Source organism: Myiozetetes cayanensis, unplaced genomic scaffold, assembly GCF_022539395.1.
Source record: "Myiozetetes cayanensis isolate MyiCay16 unplaced genomic scaffold, myiCay2020 scf7, whole genome shotgun sequence".
NCBI classification, from domain to species: Eukaryota; Metazoa; Chordata; class Aves; order Passeriformes; family Tyrannidae; genus Myiozetetes; species Myiozetetes cayanensis.
This window is the reverse complement of record NW_026087964.1, coordinates 14386564-14406048: the sequence shown is the minus strand read 5'-3', so window position 1 is coordinate 14406048 and position 19485 is coordinate 14386564. Positions and strand designations below refer to the sequence as shown.

Here is a 19485-nt window from a genome sequence, read left to right as displayed (position 1 = left end):
ACTATGAAATACCTTCATTGCTTTTCTCCATCAGCTGCCTCTGGCAATAGTTTACCCATATTTGCACTGCTCTCCTTCATTGACTTTATGAAACTACATTATCTCTTTTAGAAGATTCCACTTTTCAAAACTAAATACTTTCAACTACTTTTTTTTGGCAGCATTGATCTTTGGTCTAGATGTCATCTTTAAAATAAATTACATAAAATTAAGGAAGAGCAACTGTAGAAAAAACCATTTGACTACTCTGACCTATGTCCTCTCTTTACCTCTCATCCAGCTTTTTGTTCATCATCTCTTCATGCATTGTATCTAAATTAGATTTTCAGTTCCTTGGGGTAAGAAGACATCACTTTCATTTATCTGTGAAGCACCATGCATGCTTATTTCTCTGTAGAGGAGCTAAATATGTATATCCACATTTATTAAAATATTGGTGCTTTTATCTATTCATATATTACAGAAGCAACATGGCAGCAGTTGTACCCATCTATAATAGCAATGATGTGATTTATAGTAGCTGCATGAGTTTTGCTCTCTATTTCCTACTCTGTATTTATATTGCTCTTTCTGGTCTTGCTAACTAACTAAAAACCAAAAATCTCAATTTTCTGTGACAGCATAGGGGTAACATACAGAAGTTTTACTACTTATCCATATACATGATCACAGTCTTAGGTGAAGGATGATGTACCAACTCAGGACTGCTCTTGCCCTCCAAGATCTTGTAATTTAAATAGTCCTGATGACAGTAAAAACATTTAGAAATTTTGGACATGTAGCTTGACAGCTGTTGAAGTATCTGATTTTCAGGCTAGTAGAGCATAGCTCTTTCTAAAATGCAAGATCTTGAAAAGGGAAGATCCCTATTATTTTGAAAATTTTGGCTGTCAAGATTAACATAATTAGTGTAAACATGTATCCTAAAAGCTAGGAAGGTTTTTAACGAAGAAAAAAGAAGATAAAATGGGGATACTATCAATCCAATACAACATACTAAAATATTTCTATTAACAAGTGCAGTAACAAACTGTAGATATACTCTCCTTTGTAGTGAAACATATTTATTTCTTGGTTAGTAAAAAAAAATAAGTAGACATATCCAAATCCCTCAACAGAATCCCTGAAGTCCCCTGTCATAACTCAGAGCCTGTTGCATGAATGAACCAGTACTAATAATTTCAAAAGTTAGCTCAAAAGATAAGGACTTACTGTAGAGTAGACATTGAATGCAAAGCAATTAAACTGTTCTGCTTCATGTAACACTTAATAAATGGTTAAGCATTTAGGTACTGAATAAAGTGAACATCTTGGGGTATCCTGCTTTGCATCAATCTGAGCTGAAAACTTGAAATGGGTTGCTCATGGGGTCAGTACATACAGAGTGGCCCTGACAACAGAATAGCAGGAAAGAAGTTATATGGGGATAATGTTATTGAAATTTCTTCATAGAGTGCCTTACAGCTGATGGATTTAATAGCTATATTATCTTTGCATAAAGGGACCTGTTTCAGCCAGCATTCCACCATGTTTTTTCAGGGAATAAAATTATAAAGATCAATCCAATTTAATTTTGAACTGCACATATAACTAAACCTGTGTAAAGTTGCACTAGTAACAGTCAGACCACATACATGTTTAAAAGTTTTGTTGGACTGAACAAATAGTAAAGCTTCATTTTACTCCACTCTTGATCTCCCAATAAACGTCTACCTCCAAGCTAGTCCCCTTCATTCCTTACTATGCATAAAGAGAACAGAGTCAACAAATGCATCGAAGTGGGATTCATCAGAACTACCCTAAATGTTTACCTCAGGATAAGCCATTGTACATTGTAAAACACTGTAAAAAAGCTAGGTTTGGTAAATGAATTCCATTTCATCAACTATTGAGAATCCAGTGTTTATTAATTTCTTTACGTCTTCAAAGAAAGTCCAGATATCTTGCCCACAAAATTATAAGAAGAACTCCTTGATAAAACTGCTGTCCAATGCCAACTATTAATCTCCAGACATGGGGCCAGATATGGTACAGCCTCAGAAGTGCTCTCCTAAGACAGCTGGTAACTGGCCCATTTGCTTCAGATACAAACAGGCCCTATCAGTTGGTTTCAGTGCCAGAACACAGTCCTTCGCATCTTCTACTTAGTTGTAGAAAAAAATATAATTGGCATGGATGACAAGTGTAAATTGCAACTTTAAACATAAAGGAAGACAGAAAGGTAGCTTTTAAGTGAACATTTTAACAAAAAAGTAAGGACAAAATGAAGGATATAAATAGCAAAATTAAAATAAAAAAAAAGCATGACAATGGAAAAATGGCTACAAAAAACTACTGAACTATATATGACAATCATGCTTGTGATCACTTTGGACAAATACAACAGGGATACTGTTATCTGAAATGAACTGGCATCTTAAAGTACATTTCCTTGGATACATAGTAAGAATATCTACTTTCTGTAAATTACCTTAGAGAATACTACCAATGGAAGGAAGGTAAGGAAGGAATTTCTAGAAGGTTAGAAACTGGACCAATATAAAAACAATAGGTAAAGCATAAAAACAGAGCTTTACCAATGTTGACCACATTGGTAGAAGATGAGTTCTAATGACTTAATGGCCCTGTACAGAAACAATTTGTTACACAGACTTCATTGTGTGGGGGAGGTTGTATTGTGTAAGGATATTATGAGATGCAGGTCAGGTTTTTAGATCCCACAATTTTACATCCTTCACAATGAGAAGTATGAATGATAAGCACTTCTGAATGTGGTTGCTTTGCTCAATGAAGAACTTGACCTTACAAAACTGAGTTTAGAAATTATGTATATGTGGAGTACCTTTTCATTTGTTTCTACATGAAGACAGGGGGAACAGGATTAAAACTATTTGCTTTCCTTTCAGCTAAACATTTTTTCCAATCATATCACTTTACTCTGATTTACATAAGTTTTAGCTTCAAGAATCATTGGTCATTGCTGAATAAAAATAAGCACAAAGTAAAATTATATTAAGTTTGCACAATTAATCTTTCATAATTTTAAATGTCACCTTTTAAAATTTCCTGTAAAATCAGCCTGAAATACTCCCATCATTGACTGTTATCAAGTGGAGCAGGGTCACTTTGGGAAAATCCATTCTCAGTGATGTAAATTATAGGGTTATTGTAAGTATCCTAGAACAAAAGAGCAGAAGTTTTATTCAGAACAGATGTAAGAAAGCCCATAAAATCAGATGCATTACCCTCTATCTTTTCTAAGCTACAAACTAAAACTAGTTTTCACCAAATTGCACTGACCCTATTAACTTAATTTTCCATGAACTGACCTTTTATGACTAACAATGGAAAAGCAAAACTGTGCAAATATCCATGAAGACAGTGAAATGACTTATTTTAATGAGAAGACTAAAATATCTTTCCTACATTAGCATCTGCTTATTGTCACTGCTCCTTAACCCCTTGGTACTGGCAGTCACCACACGTCCCATTGCCAGGAGTAGGTGCATGCCAGGAAAGCCTTACTGCTGGCACCAGAAAGATCATTTCTGGAGTTCAAAAGATGACATAACAGTGGTGTGTCGTTTCAAACGGTACAACTGCTATCAAGTACAAAGGCAATAGGAAAACACTAAGGTTCCTACTCTTTATAGGCAACATGCAAAAATTAAGTTATGAATCCCAAGGTGACTTGTTTATTTATATCTTATACAATGTCTTATGCCATCCAGATGGGCTCCTCAGAAATCTTCAACAGAATCCATACAGGTTCTGTCATTCTGAGTTCAGAGCTATAGTAACAAATCTATAGTCTTTTCTCCAAATACCTTACCACAACTGCATCAGGGTTTAGCGTGAGATTTTTATACTTTATAATCTGCTTTGTAAGCTCTACTACCAATACTGGGGCTATACCTTTTTCACAGTGACCTATAGCAACAACATAAGGCCCATTAGTAATTATCACTCAGTCTCCAAATGTTCTGAAGCAATAATTAACATGAATATGGATGGCTGCAATGAGCTTTCCAGATCTCCAGTCTCCTCTGTTTTCTAAGGATAGAGGTAAGTCAAAGTGATACAGGAAGCAGGATGCCATTTCCCAGGTTATTAATGGGTTTGCATTAATAATTGACTCCTGAAAATATTAAAGGAAACAAAAAAGGGTTAATAGTAACTTTATTACATTTTATAATTTAAAGAAACCTCACTGCATATTTTCTCTGTTATAAGATGCAAATATTCCCTCTCAACTGCATGCTGACTGCAGTTACAAGACCCCAGAGTTGGCAAAAATGCTCTGCACACAAAATCTTCCAACCAGGCACATAAAATGAAATGAGGATGCAAATTTTCAAAATAGATCAGTGGACAGCAACTCCCCAAGAGAAACATAATTCTGATGGGTGCTGGTCACATGAAAATATAATCCTTTCATTTAAATGCCTGAATGGCAGCCTGACTGCATGTGCAAGATACAAGAGTGTTGGAAAAAGCCTGATGCTTGAGTGCATTACAGGTAGGTAGATTTGTTCTAATGAAAGCATTTCTCTCCTTGAGAACTGTGTCTTTTAAAGAGTTTAATGCCACACTGAGCAAGGTAGCTAAGCTGATCTTTTACAATTTGAACTTGGTTAGCTGGATTAGCTGTTTTCTCTAGAATATTCTATTCTCCATTGCTGTACCAGCATTAAGACAAAGATACAGTCATGTAATCAACGTTTTGCAGTGATGTGAATTCAAAAGTTCCCTCATTAGATCTATATGATAATTAAAGCTTTTCATTGTGTTCTACTAGATTTTATATGGAGTTTCAGGCACTGGTTTCTTTAGCCATCAACTGGAATGGCTTGGCAATAGTTTATCAAAGAAATCATCTCTCATCCTTTTACACTGCCACTGCTGCAGACTGCTCAGTCCCTCTAACTGCAAGAAGGATTTAGCTCACCTCTCTGAAAGCTCATGACTTCCAACCTTTCTTGTCCCCTCTTGCTAAGACAGAGATCAACTTTAATTTCCTGGATGTGTCATTAAAGCTAGCCAGCACTGGGGATGTATTTCTAGAGGCTTAAAAGGAATTCACCTTCTGTTCAGATTTAGTAGTGGCTGACATGAATATGTTTCCTAAAGGACTATTTTTATGCTGCTAAGAGGTCACTGTAAGTTTAAATATCAGGATACTTTAAGCTCTCAAATAGGCATTTTTGATTTTGCTTACATCCCAACACAACTTATTGCTTTTAAGCCTTTTGAAAACACTAGATATTGAAATACACATCATAAGCTCTGGTTCAAAGAGTATCAATTAGCTTGCTCTTTAACTTGAACTATCTGGTTTAGTGCTGTAATTGGAAAAGGCCAACAGTGGCCTTGAATTATTATTTGTTAAGCTAAGAGGCTCCAGCCAGGAATAGGTCTCTATCATGCTGGTGGAACATAGAAATCAGTCAGCCTTTGCTTCAGAGACTTGGGCTGAATATACCAAAGTGTTTAATAACCTCAGAAACCTAAAATTCATAATATTTTTGTGGGTCTTAGACTACCACATATCGTAATAAGTCATAGGTGCTTATGAAATATGTATCCCAAGGTCTTGCTGTACTGAAACACAGAACTGAGAAAGGTCTACAGAAGTAAAAGCACAGCAGAAAGGAGAAGGAGGAGGACTAAGTTGGAAGTTAATAAAATACATGTTTAGGAGGTTAGGTATGGCTTAGATCATTATTCTTAACAGTTTCTGAACCAAAAATTTGTATAATCCAAAGCAGAAAACTTGTTCTATACTTTTACTATATATTTCCTGGTATTTTCAAGTTCAGTTTACTGTGTATTGATGTTTAAAAATGCCAACGCAGAACACCATACTACTTTCTTCCTAAAAGGATATATTGGACTTCAACTTAACCCTACTTCAAATGATTGATCTTAAGGATTTCTGCCAAATAGCTTCTGCCAAACAGCAATCAGTTATGAACACCAGATTTAGACAGTGCCTTGTCCTAAACAAACAAGTGCATACACATCCCTCAGCACAGCAAGACTCAATAAGATTGTTTACAAAGTAATTCACAATAAATCTCACAGGTAGTTTGCTTTTCCTTTTGAATGCAGCACCAAAAAACTTTTGAGGAAATATGTGCTTGTGCCTGAGCACACACCCATGTAAAGAGAAAGGAATATACCAGAATTCTAAATTTTGAAAAGCAAATTCTTACCATTTGCAAGAGCAAATACATTTTCTTACTGTAGCTTTTGAATGGGAGCAGCTTTTGAATAGCAGCAAATACATTTTCTTACTGTAGTTTTTGAATGGGAACCCGTTTGACTTCAGTGGGACTAGATGTGTGTTAACTCTTTGCTAGTGGGACTACACATTTGACTACATAAACTTAAACTGTAAAAAAGAAATCCTTTGCTGGTACAGGATCCTCTTCTACCATATTGAGAGGAGTGCTTACCTAGAGGACACTAGCATTTCTCATTCTAATTTTCAGATTATAAATTATACAGTACAATTTATAACATTTAAGTGCAACCAGCTATCATTTATTTTTTACATCTCAATTAAACACCAATATTGAAGAAGATTTATGCTTTTTGATAGGAAATGAAGAGAAATAGAACTGCATCTCTGAAAAATGTGAATGTCAAGTCAATTTTCCAGATTGTCTCATACCTTCCAGAGTAGGCTGATTTAGTTTCTCTGGCTGTATCTGCAGGTCAGGCAGAAGTAGAAATACAGAAGAAAACATTTTTCAGAGAAAGTGTATTTATAATGGTTTTGTGGAGATATTGCAAAATTTGGGGATTAGAGATATTAAGGACCACTTTGTCACTGGAAAGTGAAGGATGTTCTTTTCTCCTTTCTGTCATCTTCTCTCCCCATCCTGATTCCCCACCTTCATGCTGAAGTGAGGCATAACATCAAATTCTCACAGATTCAATACCCCCATGTCTACAACACCTGTCTTTTTCTGCACCAACCTCTAATGTTTAGCAGCTCACTTGTTCTGCACAGAGCACCTTTTAGGGTAGCAGTAATTGTACAGAAATACTTTTAAAACTTGGTGTAAGCTTGAACCTAAAACCTGACATGCCTTAGGAACAATACATCTACAAGATCACTCTTTTAAAAGACCTTACCTCCACTAACTTAGGAACAGTGGTTTTAAAGGTTTTCAAATGTCCTACATCTTAGGTGTGAAATTGGTAGTGATTCAGTTGGTGTGAATGATTTTATTTGAAAGGACATAGCTTTAAGCTTTCTAATTTTTCACATGCTCTTTGTAAAAATGTTTATATAGGAGATGATGGCCTTTCCATGCTATGCAGTTACAATTGCTTCAACAGATCACTGCACAAGAGAAGTGAACTCCTGCCTAATGAAAGCTGGCCTACTTGGAGTTCCGCCAATGCCTTTTCGTTAAATGTAAAGTTCATAATATTAATCAGGCAACTGCTTATACTGGGGATCAAGCGAACGTTTTCTGAAATTAAAGCTGAGTTTTGTCAAAATGTTAGCTTTCCTTACGAAGTGCATACAGAATGTCTGCTTGCTATCTCCCACTCTGACAACTAAGTAACAAAGCCCATTCAGTCGGGAGCTTGGTGGGGTTTTACAGTGCCTGCAGCCCCAGCTGAAGGAATATCAGCACAGCAAAGAAACCACAGCGACTCAGCCAAATTTAACTTCAACACACCACAAAAAGTGTTCCCAGGGAAAAGCAAGCTATGCCAGTGAAAGCAGGCCACATATTGTAAATTTTGATGGCAAAGAAAAGGTTTCCATTCAAGCCTCTCTGGGATACTGGCACGGTTTTTGCAATCAGGCTCTGCAGGGAAAAATGGCTGGTTGGTCTGTTTACAGCAGATTTACCAGCCTCCCTTTCTGAAATGTTGAAACAAAGACTCCTCCACTCTCTGGTGAAAACCTTAATCTGCAGGATGCAGAGGATAGGCTGCTTTCTACTGAACAGCCAAGCTCTACATGACCAAAATTTTGGAGGAAAATATTGCTTCTGCTAGTATCAACCTAGTACAGATAAGGATAACCTAAAGAACATTTGCTAAGAAGTCCTATGCCTTGTAGCCTTCCATCCTTGCAATCTTCAAAACAGGAAAAGAATTTCCTATCCAAATACTACCCTAGAAGTATGATGATATATATCTTCTTGGTAGAACTGAGATGCAGAAGAGTAGGAGGCAGGAGTGAGATTCAGAGGTTCATCCAAATATACTTTGCTTTTTTTCTCCTTGGAACATTATCCTCCCAGCATACAGGAGACCTCAGCCAACTACTTTGATTCTCACATCCTAACTGGTTCAGCTTCAGTTGCTTTTATTCTTCAGATTCTCTTTATTTCTTCTTTCTTCCATTCCCTGTGTTTTGTAGGAACAACTGGCCTTTCCTATCTTTTCCTAGTGAGTGACCTTAATCTCTCCCCCAGTCCACACCAATGGAATTAAAATAAATGAATCAGAAGTGAAACCAATTTTCTAGCAATCTGACTGGCTTATTTATGGGCCGTATCCCTTTTCATATTTACACTGCCTGCTGAGATTGTGAGAACTCTTCAGAGCAGAGTCTGGCTTCTGTTTGTCAGAGAACTAAGTTCGTATCTGAGCATGAAGAATCCTCTCTAATTTGCTGAAGAAAAATGTCTGTGAAAAGTACGTCCCTCAGTGCAAAATAATCAATGTGAAGTTCAGTACATTAGAGTATACTGATAAGCTATCTAAATGCACTTGCCAAATAAGATAACTTGTCTATTGTAAGTCATCCAAAAATATTCTCATGGCTAGGATCCCTGTAAGTATAAACATTCTGATGAAGCAAAATGATTTAGAGTTACAATTAAAAAAACTGGAGTAAGCAAAAAGATACATAGGAAACATAATAATAATCCTATCCCAAAAGATTGTGCTATCCAAGGGGATCTACAATATTAATTAGTAAGTTGTTGCAAACCTATAAAAAATCATCCCATAATTACTCTGAAAAAAAGTTGCAATTTCAAAGCTACACTGCAGAATAGCATACTGGATTAATTATGCCAGACTGCAGCAATAACCTTGAATTAAAGCTGCAACCTTCTATTTTTAAGAAACAATTGCCTTTCTGGTTGATGAAACCTGTCGTCCCATCAGGTAACAGACGTGACCAGGAAAGAGAAAAGCGATAATGAGTCAATCCAAGCTGTTTGATACATTTCAAATCTTCCTCCCACAGAGTGTAGCTGCCACAAGCTACATCACCAGTCTGGTTCTTGAAAACTCGATCTCCTCCCTGATGGGTGAATATGTCCCAGACATTAGGGCCCTTTCCATCTGCATTCTAGCCTTCTGCTTGAAGAACAAAACTTGGTCATTACACTTTTGACATCAAAAGACATATGTTGCATGTAAATATTTATCACAAAGTAGGCACAAACCCCTAAAAATCCCATGGGCAAAATAAGCAGTATTCCCTCCCCACTCCTTACTTTATTTAAAGTAACTAGGAACTTTCAAGCACTGATACATATTTGCATTAGGGTTTGCATTTATTAATATTTTTGCTTAATATATTTGAAAATCCTGTTTTAAAAAACATTCAGAGTTGTAACACTTTTTATAGTTCCTTAGCCAAAAATCAGATGTTTGCCACTCTTAAGATATTACAAGTTTTCACAAAGGGAATTTTCTAATGTAACTTCCATCCATAAATGTAAAAGATCAGTCTGTATCAAAGAAAGCCTTTAGGGTATGAGAAATACATCCAACAAATAGGCACTTATGGCTTTCGGGATGTCCTTTGAAAAGCTTGACAGTTTGTTAAAAAGAAAGGAATGCCATTATGAGCCATGGCCCTAGGCATATACAAGCTGAATTAATAACACGGCTCTGCAAAACTTCTGCTTTTTGTTTAGCCAGACATTCACATAAATGATTTTTGAATGCTCAAAACCACTGCACCATTTTCCCTAAACTTTCAGAGTTTTGGGAAATTTCTTCACAATTCCAAAATTGAAATAGATGGATTACCTTTAAAATATTCAAAATTTAGTTGTTGTCTGACATTTAACAACATATAGTATTTAATCCAAATAAATGCACCTTTTTTCATTGCAAGTTTCTTTGTCTTTCCAGAGCAATGCTGTAGATAAGACAAATATTTCATTTTTTTTATGTGGAGAGTTCTGTAAACTTACTGTTTACTCTGTAAACCTCTGCAAAGTGCGTTTTAATCATAAAATCGCAATTAACCTCAAAATTATCAACCTCATTTACCACCAAGATTTTTCAGAGTCCCAGTGAATGCATGGTTCCAGATTACTCTTTAAAAACTAAAATGACACTGTGTGTTAAAATTATGCATGAATTAAATATCAGTTGGGTTGTAAGATTAATACCTATATAATAGCTACATATCAATCCTCAATAAAAGTGTTTTAATAATCAATTAGTATCATAGAAATTAGAGATGGAGGAGAACCATTAGGAGGTCATTGAGTCCATCCCCTGCCAACGCAAGATTGCTCCCTTAAGTATATTCAGTACTTAATACACATCTGTCTTATTAAATCTAAGTTTAATGCAAGGTTAAGTATATTGAAGACACTTAATTTAAATCGTTACTAAAATCTGTAATATCATTTCTATATCCTAGCTTTTCAAAGATCATTGTCACATTTCATGATCTTTACATAATTTTATTGCAGCACACGAGCACGGATACATCTATATTTGGTTGGTCAGTAAATTAAATTTTACATGGGACAACCTTCAAAGTAGGTCACATTTTAGATCCAGACAGTTTGAGTTTCTCTTAATCTCAGAATTTGTCACAGACTTTGTGTTCTCCTGTATGCTCCTTGGAAAAATACAGTACTAAAAGTTTTCTATATCCTGCATCTGACTTCAAACATGACTACTGAAATAAATAGTCATTTGAGAGAAGTGCAGGAAATAACAAATAACAGTAATTCTTTGGTGGTACCTAGAATTTAGAAGCCTCTAAGAGCAGGCTTTCTGCACCATATCAATATGATACAGCTCTTTTTTTTCACTATTGTTGGAGTTAAGGAAAGCCAAAAGCTGCCATAATGGACAGCTAACACAGCTTCATTTAAGAACCATCATCTAGAGCAGATGCTCAATGATTTCTTTGTACCTGCCTGCCTTCCTCCAGCAAAGGAGATGGGAGGGAGGGGGGAAAGGCATTTTTCAGCGGAGTATACAGTACTGCTCCAGTGGTCATTAGCCACTACAAAGACCTGACTGGGGCTGTAGCAAATAGACCCACTTTCAAGAGTTCCTCATACTGTTTGAAGAGCCTCTATGTACAGCCCTGAGTATCTGAGCTACCTAAATAAAGAGTAGGAAGGAATTCAGCCAAGGCAACAGAAAGCTCTACCTACACTAACACATCTTGCTGAGCCTCAATTAGTCTGCACAAAGCTCTCTCCACTTCAATGAACCAAGCTTGCACCTCTAAGCATGCTCAGAAACCTCCACGCTACACAGCACTTCATAGTGTAGACATAACCAGAGTTTTAGTGTGCTTTGGGGCCAGAAAAGAACAGTGAAAAGGAACTGATTTTACATTTAAAACACTTAGGTGAGACTTAGATACCAAATCAGCACATGAAATGTCATCAAATTAATAATATAAGTTATTATGATACATGTTCCCCATTCTCTGCAATTATTACAACAGAACAAAATAGAATGCTTTTCCATTTAAATGCTAGTAAAGCAGGAATATTACTGATCAGAGTGTGTAAGTTTTCATGCACTTTTTCAAGTACACTTCCTTCTAATTCAATTGTACTTTCACCTCTTGGAGTGAAGTTTTCTTGGCCTGGTCTCTAACCAAAAAGTGAAATTTTGTTAATGCAGTTTGACTATTTGGCATATGACAGAAGTGAAGAAAACCACTTTTAACATTACAAGAATTTCTTGCAACTTTTCCCTCTCAAAAAAAAAAAAAAATCAAGCAGAGAGCTGAAATTTAGCATAGAAATGGCCCTCAGTAAGAAGAAGTGCTTTTGAGTGTTCTGGTGCAAATTGATTTTGATTTGACTGAGTCATGAACCTTTGAAATCTGCACTTTGAGCATGCAGAGTACAATTGGTATGATTTTTTAGCGCTTTGAAATATACAGAGTGGAGAAGGTTGTGCTGTGCATAAATACATAGCTGACAGTAAAAAATAAAGTAGCCTGTCAGCCCTTGCCTCATCCACTGTGTATCTTGTGATATGTGCAGCAACCGAGTTTGGACTCTACAAGAACTATTGCTTCAATCATGCTGCCTCTAAGTTGGAAGCTGCACAGCCTCCAAAGCTTTCAGGAGAAGGAATTCCCTGTTGAGTTTCTTACTTCTGCAAGAAAAGGGTCATTTGAGTAGTGTCTAGACCATATTATAGATTTTTTTTTTTTTTTTACGTTTTTCCCACTCAGAAGCCTTAAGAAAGCTCATTAAAAATACATTAAGAGAACATTAAAGTTGCACATCTAGACACTCAAAAGGCAGGAAATTATAATGTCATTCTATATGCACACACAATTCACATTTTAAAAATTAGTTAGTAGAGCTGTGTGAATTGCAGGACTCCAGTTAGAATCTGGCCCAGAATATTGATTTCCTGGGAACAGCGAGCTGTGCAGTCTATTAGGTGAAGTGAACTGAGCTCGTTAAAAGGTACCGAGCATGGGCAAGTGCTCTCAATTTCAGCAATAACCAAGAACTAAAGGCTACATCCTCAAAGACAATTTAGAATCTACAACTTCCATTTAGGTACGGAAATCAATGGGATTTAAGTGCCTGAATGCTGCAGGGCATGAGAAAACCAGGTCTATATGTATTTTGAAGATTTCTAAAGACACATTTATGAAAGGATAAAGTTTGGAGGGGTTGTGGCTGTGAATGTCCCTGTGTTTACATATTTATGTGTTTCCATTCCCTAACCTGCAGCACCTTTTCATATTGTGTTTGACAAATCACTTTATCAGCCCCTCTATTCAGTTGGGAACATGACACATGTCCCTGGGGGATAATCTTCACAGATCCAACTGTTAACCTCTCAGTTCATTGTTTTTTATAATCTTTGGAGATTAATTTCTAACCAAAGAGTTCTTGTGAGTACCAATGTCTGACGAGGCAATCCTCCTGTCCAGTCTCAGAATAGCCAATAGGAACCTAGGATAAAGTTTGGAGGGGTTGTGGCTGTGAATGTCCCTGTGTTTACATAATTAGCTCTACAGAAAGGAACTATGCAAGAAATACTTGAAATATTACTTATATCTGCTCTTTTCCACCCCACTTTCAATAGCTAGTGAAGGGTTCCTCATTCATTTCCATTACCTAGCTACATTTCTGAGATTTGAAACATCCTTTACACTCTTCTTACTGCTCAAGTCAGAAATGTTTAAATAGAAGTGCTACTTGATTTGCATCAGATGTAGTGTCTACATAACAAGGCAAAGATCAAACACTCTCCTTCCTGGATCCAGACTTTTCATTCACTTGAAACTTCCTTAACACTTTGACAGCTAAAAATTGACACCTTCAATTTGATATGCTGCTGTAGCTGCAACCCAAGCAAATCCAACTGGAAAAGCAATATCCTCTGGCACCAGTTGCAGAGGACAGGTGAATACACAGCATTATGTGTGCTGTGGAGATGCCATCTTCTTTTGCAGACAACGCTTTCTGGCTTGATCGCTCTTCCACTTGTTACTAGCAGATTCTAAACTGAAGACAAAAATAAACCCTGTGCAGCTTCACACACTGAAGGGTAAGCCATGCACTTTGCGTATCTCAGGATTAAAGCAGAGAGGTTCAGTGAGTTATTAGTGAAAGTGGAAAAGGCAGCAGTGGAAAAGCTCAGGGTGGTCACGGTAAAAGGGCTCCTCCTAGTACAAAGCATTAGTACACAGAACAGAACCCTGTTTCCTTTCCCTTCGCTCTCACCTCCCACCTCCCATACAGAGGACTTTGCGGACCCTCTACTCAACATAATTCCTTTAGTCACCAGGCAAAACATAATTTCCTCCTCTTCCAGTAAGCTTCAAAATCCAGCAACCCTTCTTCTTTTCTGGCATCAAAATTATTTTTCTTTTCTTTCCCAACACCAAAAAAACTTGCCTGCAGTGGCTGAGAAAGGATGTTTTAGCCATTACATGTTTCGTAGAGGAAACCAATGAGTAAAAGAGCAAGATTTGTATGGGAGTACAGACAGAAAAGCCATCTTTCTCCTTCTTTAAAACCCCGTGGATGCTCATTTTTTTAGAGCAGCAATGACAACCTTATGGCATGTGTGCCAGAATCAGCATCTGCAAAACAGCCCTCAGGTCTCTTCCTCTACCTTCTGTCAATGCTGTTACTGCTCTCCTGTCAGCAGGCTGAAAAGAGAGCAGCAGCAGGAGGAGAGTCAGGTAACAAGTGAGATGGGTTGAAAGTAGCTTACTGTCCCCTCCCAGAAAACGGCAACACCTGGCACACTAGATGGCACTACTGCAATTATTTATTTATTTTATTTTTTTAACTTACTGGAGCTTTCCCGCGTTTATTATACCGCTACATTCACACTGCTTTTGCCAAGGTCAGTATCTGCACATACTGGACTGCTAGGCTGTAATGTATGACCAGTAGTATTTTTTATTCTTTACTCCACTTGCACATTCTTGATTTTGAAATCTTTCTGGGTGAGGACCTACTTCTGCAAAGCATTTTACATGTAACTGACACTTTCTTTGATAGTGAAAAAAATAAACCTTAACATACACAGAAAAGCCACTGTTTAAGTCAATGCACATACTTTTGCCAGAAATGCACACAATAAAAGAGTCAACTTCTTAGCAAAAAAAATCCTTTGTGCAGATGCAGAGAAGCTGATTTAATTCCAAAATGCACATTGCAGAACCAGACAGTGCAGATGTAATGCAAAATAAATCGGGCTTTCACAGCAGGCAAGTATTTCCTCAAGTGTCTTTCAAAGGAAAGGTAAAAGCATCTTGAATACAAAGGAACAAAGGGGGAAATGAGGTACAACTTACTAACTTATTCCTAAAACACATGCTGACACATGGTCTAGACAAACATACACGTGGTCTAGACAAACATACATATCCCTCACATGTATTATACAGACAACCAAAAATCAATGCAATGAACTAGCTAATGTTTTCTGGTTGAATCAGCCTCCTCAGGCTTTCATGTGCAAGGTAAGGACAGTTTACAATAAAACTCATCAGGGACACCTTAAATCATGATTAATAAGCATTAATGAACCAGAATAATAATGCTTATTTTTTACATCATTAAATGTTACTAGGCACCTTTGAAAATGGGACATTAAATCTTTTCCCAGAGAATAATACAATTCAATTTCACAATAGATATAATAAACATGTAACTCAATAATAGGGGGGAGAGGGGCAGAAAGGAGATAGTAGCAATAAAAATCCAATAAAAAGTTTTATAAAAATGCTTAACCACAAAAACAAGGCTAAAAAGTGTCACTGCTGATTCCCTATCAGGAATCAACAGAGACAGAGATGGGCTTTAGGAGAGATTGAGTAGGAGGAAAATATTCCATAAGCAGTCTGGGGAAGAGTGAACAAAATTTGCCTCAGAGGTTAAGGCAGATTCACAGTAATGAGATAGCAGGTTATGTCAGATAAGTAGACAGATACTGAAAGATGCACAGCTTCAAAATTCAGAGAAGCTGCACTTATAGCAACTAAGCTCAAACTTTTCTGGCAACCTAATTTCTACATTTGTGATCCCATTTCTGATTGTATTTCTAAATTCATGAACCTGCTCCTTATTGCAGTAGAGGGACTTGCAATTATATTTCCATTAGACCCACTGCATGTGATGGCCTCTAGGACGCACTGACTTTCTGACTATTTTCCCTACATCCAACAAATACCCTGGCCCCAACCTCCATTTCAATATTCACTTTCCCATCATTTCGTTCATGATATGTATGTATAAAACTATGAGACCTGTAAGTTCTATCTAGAGTCAATGTTTTTCCAGACTAAGTTTAAGGCCTTCACATTTGCACTGACACAGACTATATGTAACCAAATGAGCTCAAACCAAGTACTCATAATAAAAAAACAAGCAGTTCCTGAGTATCCAAATGTATTTGGACAAAGATTTTTTTGGCACTTCAATGAAGAGTAGGAGTAATTGGCCCTGATGCTAAGGGTTGGCAAACTCACTTTACAAAATGCTAGATATTTTATTAAGTTGAAAGATGAACAGGCTTTGTGTTGGATTATAAGTCATGGGGGTTAATTATTATCAGAGGAATTGCATCTTGAGAAAAGGAGATTTTCCTCACTGAATTGATGTTTCCTAATGAGGTATCATAAATATGTTTAATAATATTTAATACAGAGTTTAGAAATTGAACTTTAAAGGGGTGGTGAAAATTAAAATCTTGTTCCTGAAATTTTACACTGTGCAAGGAATGGTAGAAAGATATAGCTTCTTTGGAAGCAAGACTGTATGTCTCTGAAACGACCAAAGATAGAAGTTCATATCTTCTGAGAGTTCTCTTTGTAATTGCTACTCATAAATTTAGCTTCCCTCCCTGGCAACATAATGGAGTTGCTATTGAGAAAAAAAATTTACTAAAACACTTTGAAGTCTGCCAGACAAACTTGATTTTTTAATAATAATACAAAATTAATGAATAGAGAGCAGAAGCTATACTGTCATATGTCTGAATTTTAGCAGTATACTGTTTTCTTTAGGATATTTTAGCACTGAGCTTAAGGTGCTCTCAGTTAAGTTATGGAGACAGTTTCCACCTTCCACTGTGGCTGCAGCAGAGGACTCCTAACTTTCATCCTCTAAATTGAGCCTTAATTAGAAGCCTCTGCTGGATTGCTGATTAGCCTTTCTTCTCCCATCTCCAATGTGTCAAAATTCTGTTCCCAAACTTAAATCAAATTGGAAATGAACTATCATGTTGACTGAAATGAAGGGTGATGACAAACAATGAAGGGTAATGATAAACAATAACTTTGAAGGGACGCATTTAGTTCAGTACACAAAGATTAGTATTACTTCTGATCTCATTTAATAGCTTCAATAATGAGCTAGAAGAGGGAGTAAATGGTACATTAATGAAATCTGCAGATCTATTAAACTAGGAGGAGCTGAGCACGCTGCTGAAAATGGAGAAATAATTCAAGGGTTCATGGGAAGATTAGAAACACAGGCAGAATATTGCAATGAGATTCCATTTAGAAAACAGATGAATAATATTTGGGTAAAAAATCAACAGATGGTAACAGGTAAAAATCTGGAGAGCTGTAATGCTGGAAGAGATTTAAAATTAAGAACATCAGGAAAACTAGGCAAGAATCTGTAACTGAGCAGTAGATATAAACAGTGAAATTTGGGCAAAACTATTAAAGCAAAAGTAAACAAGTAATGACTCATCTTAAAGCAGCTCTACAACCATCAGTTCTCTTCTGCATATAGCATGGAGAAACAGATTATCAGTCAGATGGTTAGAGAATTTACAGCTATGGATGTTTTTCCTCGAAGAAAATTTAGAAGTAAGCCATCCATATAACAGTGTTGTCCTTCATGAAGTGAATGACATAACAGTGAGCCACTGGCTAAAAGACCATAAAAAAGCCTGAGACTGAAGAAATAAAATATTCTCCCACTGCTTCTGGTAATTGCATCATGCAGCTTGAATATTTTGATATTGCTGAGGAAACTGCCAATGTGATGCCAGCTGCTATAAGCTTTCCAATGTCAGATATATGTATACAATATCTTGAAGAGTTAAAGCTAGTTGTGAGCAAGTTAACTGCAGTGGAGGAGCTCACACAAATTAATCTTGCTGGGAATAATTCTACAGAAACTATAGTGGAGGGCAAAACTAATGTTACATCACTCCCTGTACCAGAGACAATTTTGGCAATTCAGCATGGCAACAGCATTAGGATGTATAGTATGTATGTAAAATGATATTCCATATTGGTCATCAGTCTTCAAAAGTCCTTGGTAGTTCTTGGCTGTGAAGGCAATTGTCCTTTATTGCTGAGTGCCTCCATACAGTATTTTTAAGTGGGCTTGTCCGCTCAGGAGTTTGTCACTGTCAGTATGTTGTGACCCAATAGTGAGTGTGCAGAGAGCAGGGCATTGATCCACAGATTTAAATTTGCACACTTCAGTAGAAAACCTGGCAGAAGCCCTTTCATGTAAAACCATGCTCTATTCATTTATATCTTGGCATGTCCCGCTGTTCCACACTCCTGGATCATTCATCTTCTAGGGGAATAAGCTTAAAAACAATGAGCCATCATGCAAAAATGTCAGGATAAAAAAAGGAGGATATGTATATATGAAAAACAATACAAAAAGTACCAGAAACACAGGTAGACTCCTGGTTCCTTTGAATGCACCCTGTTTGATGAGACAGTACCCTTTCACTGATGTTTCAGGGAGAGCTGTCTACATTTTCTAGAAGTTGGGAGCTTCAGGATGTTTGCAGAGCTACCTACTGGCAAACTTGCTTGATATAATTTTGCCAGGAGAATATCTGCTGTAACAAGTCAGATTCACTGCAACAGTTAGAAAGACACATCTGAATGATCTTAAACTAAACTTATTAACATTTTTAAAATATAAGGTAAAGTCTTCCATATGTTCAAAAGCAGCATAATTTCCCTATTTATGTCATTAATCTGTAGGCTATTTCACTACACAGCTAAATTTTCAAAATCATGTACATAGAATCTTCATTGCACATGCCAAGTTCTGCTTTAAAACCAGTATGCCCATTTTTTTCCACTATGTACGCTTCAAAATCCCAGCACCTTATCCAAGGGTTACCTCATTCTGGATCATCATTTAAGTGTCCACATGAATACAAAACCAGAGGTCAAATTTGGTTTGTTTGAAAATACAGGCCCAGTATCTGGTTGATCTGGTGCTTCTGAAACTTCTCCTTTGTTAATAGCTAAATCCCATTTACCCTTAGAAACCTGTCATACTATTAGCTTTTATTGCAGAAAGATTATATACACCATGTCTATATTATTCTCCCATTCTTACATTAACAACTTATATATTTTCTAGCATAGGAATTTTTTTTCTTACTTCTCACCCCCATGCCATCAACTAGATGTCAGCAGCCACCTGTTACCTCTGCATTGTCAGGAGACAGAGGTGTGTGCTCATCACATCACATGGTGGGTAAAAAACATTGGTGGGAATTTTGAATGCTCACAGGCACAGTATCAGTGTGAATCCCTAGCCAGGCCCAACCAAATTTGAAAGAAAACTAATGTTTGTGAGAATATGTATCTGAATAAGTATCTGACTGATATTGTTGTTGCAACTGATGCAAAGTCTGAAAAGGTGGTGCAACTATACTATTAGGTACCAGAGAATATACTTGAGGAGAACATTACAGATGCTGATACCAAGGGAAATGCTTCAAGCAAGATGCATAAGACCACAA

General features: G+C 36.8%; 1 protein-coding gene across 1 annotated transcript; it reads right to left on the bottom strand.

Annotated features, from left to right (window-relative positions):
- Window positions 1-3093: 3093 nt before the first annotated feature.
- On the bottom strand, window positions 3094-19134 carry LOC126651985 (cytosolic beta-glucosidase-like). Its single transcript, XM_050338482.1, is given in 5 exon segments — window positions 3094-3177; window positions 3833-3930; window positions 9115-9342; window positions 13549-13611; window positions 19122-19134. Coding segments are annotated over 5 exon segments (486 nt in total).
- Window positions 19135-19485: the final 351 nt, after the last annotated feature.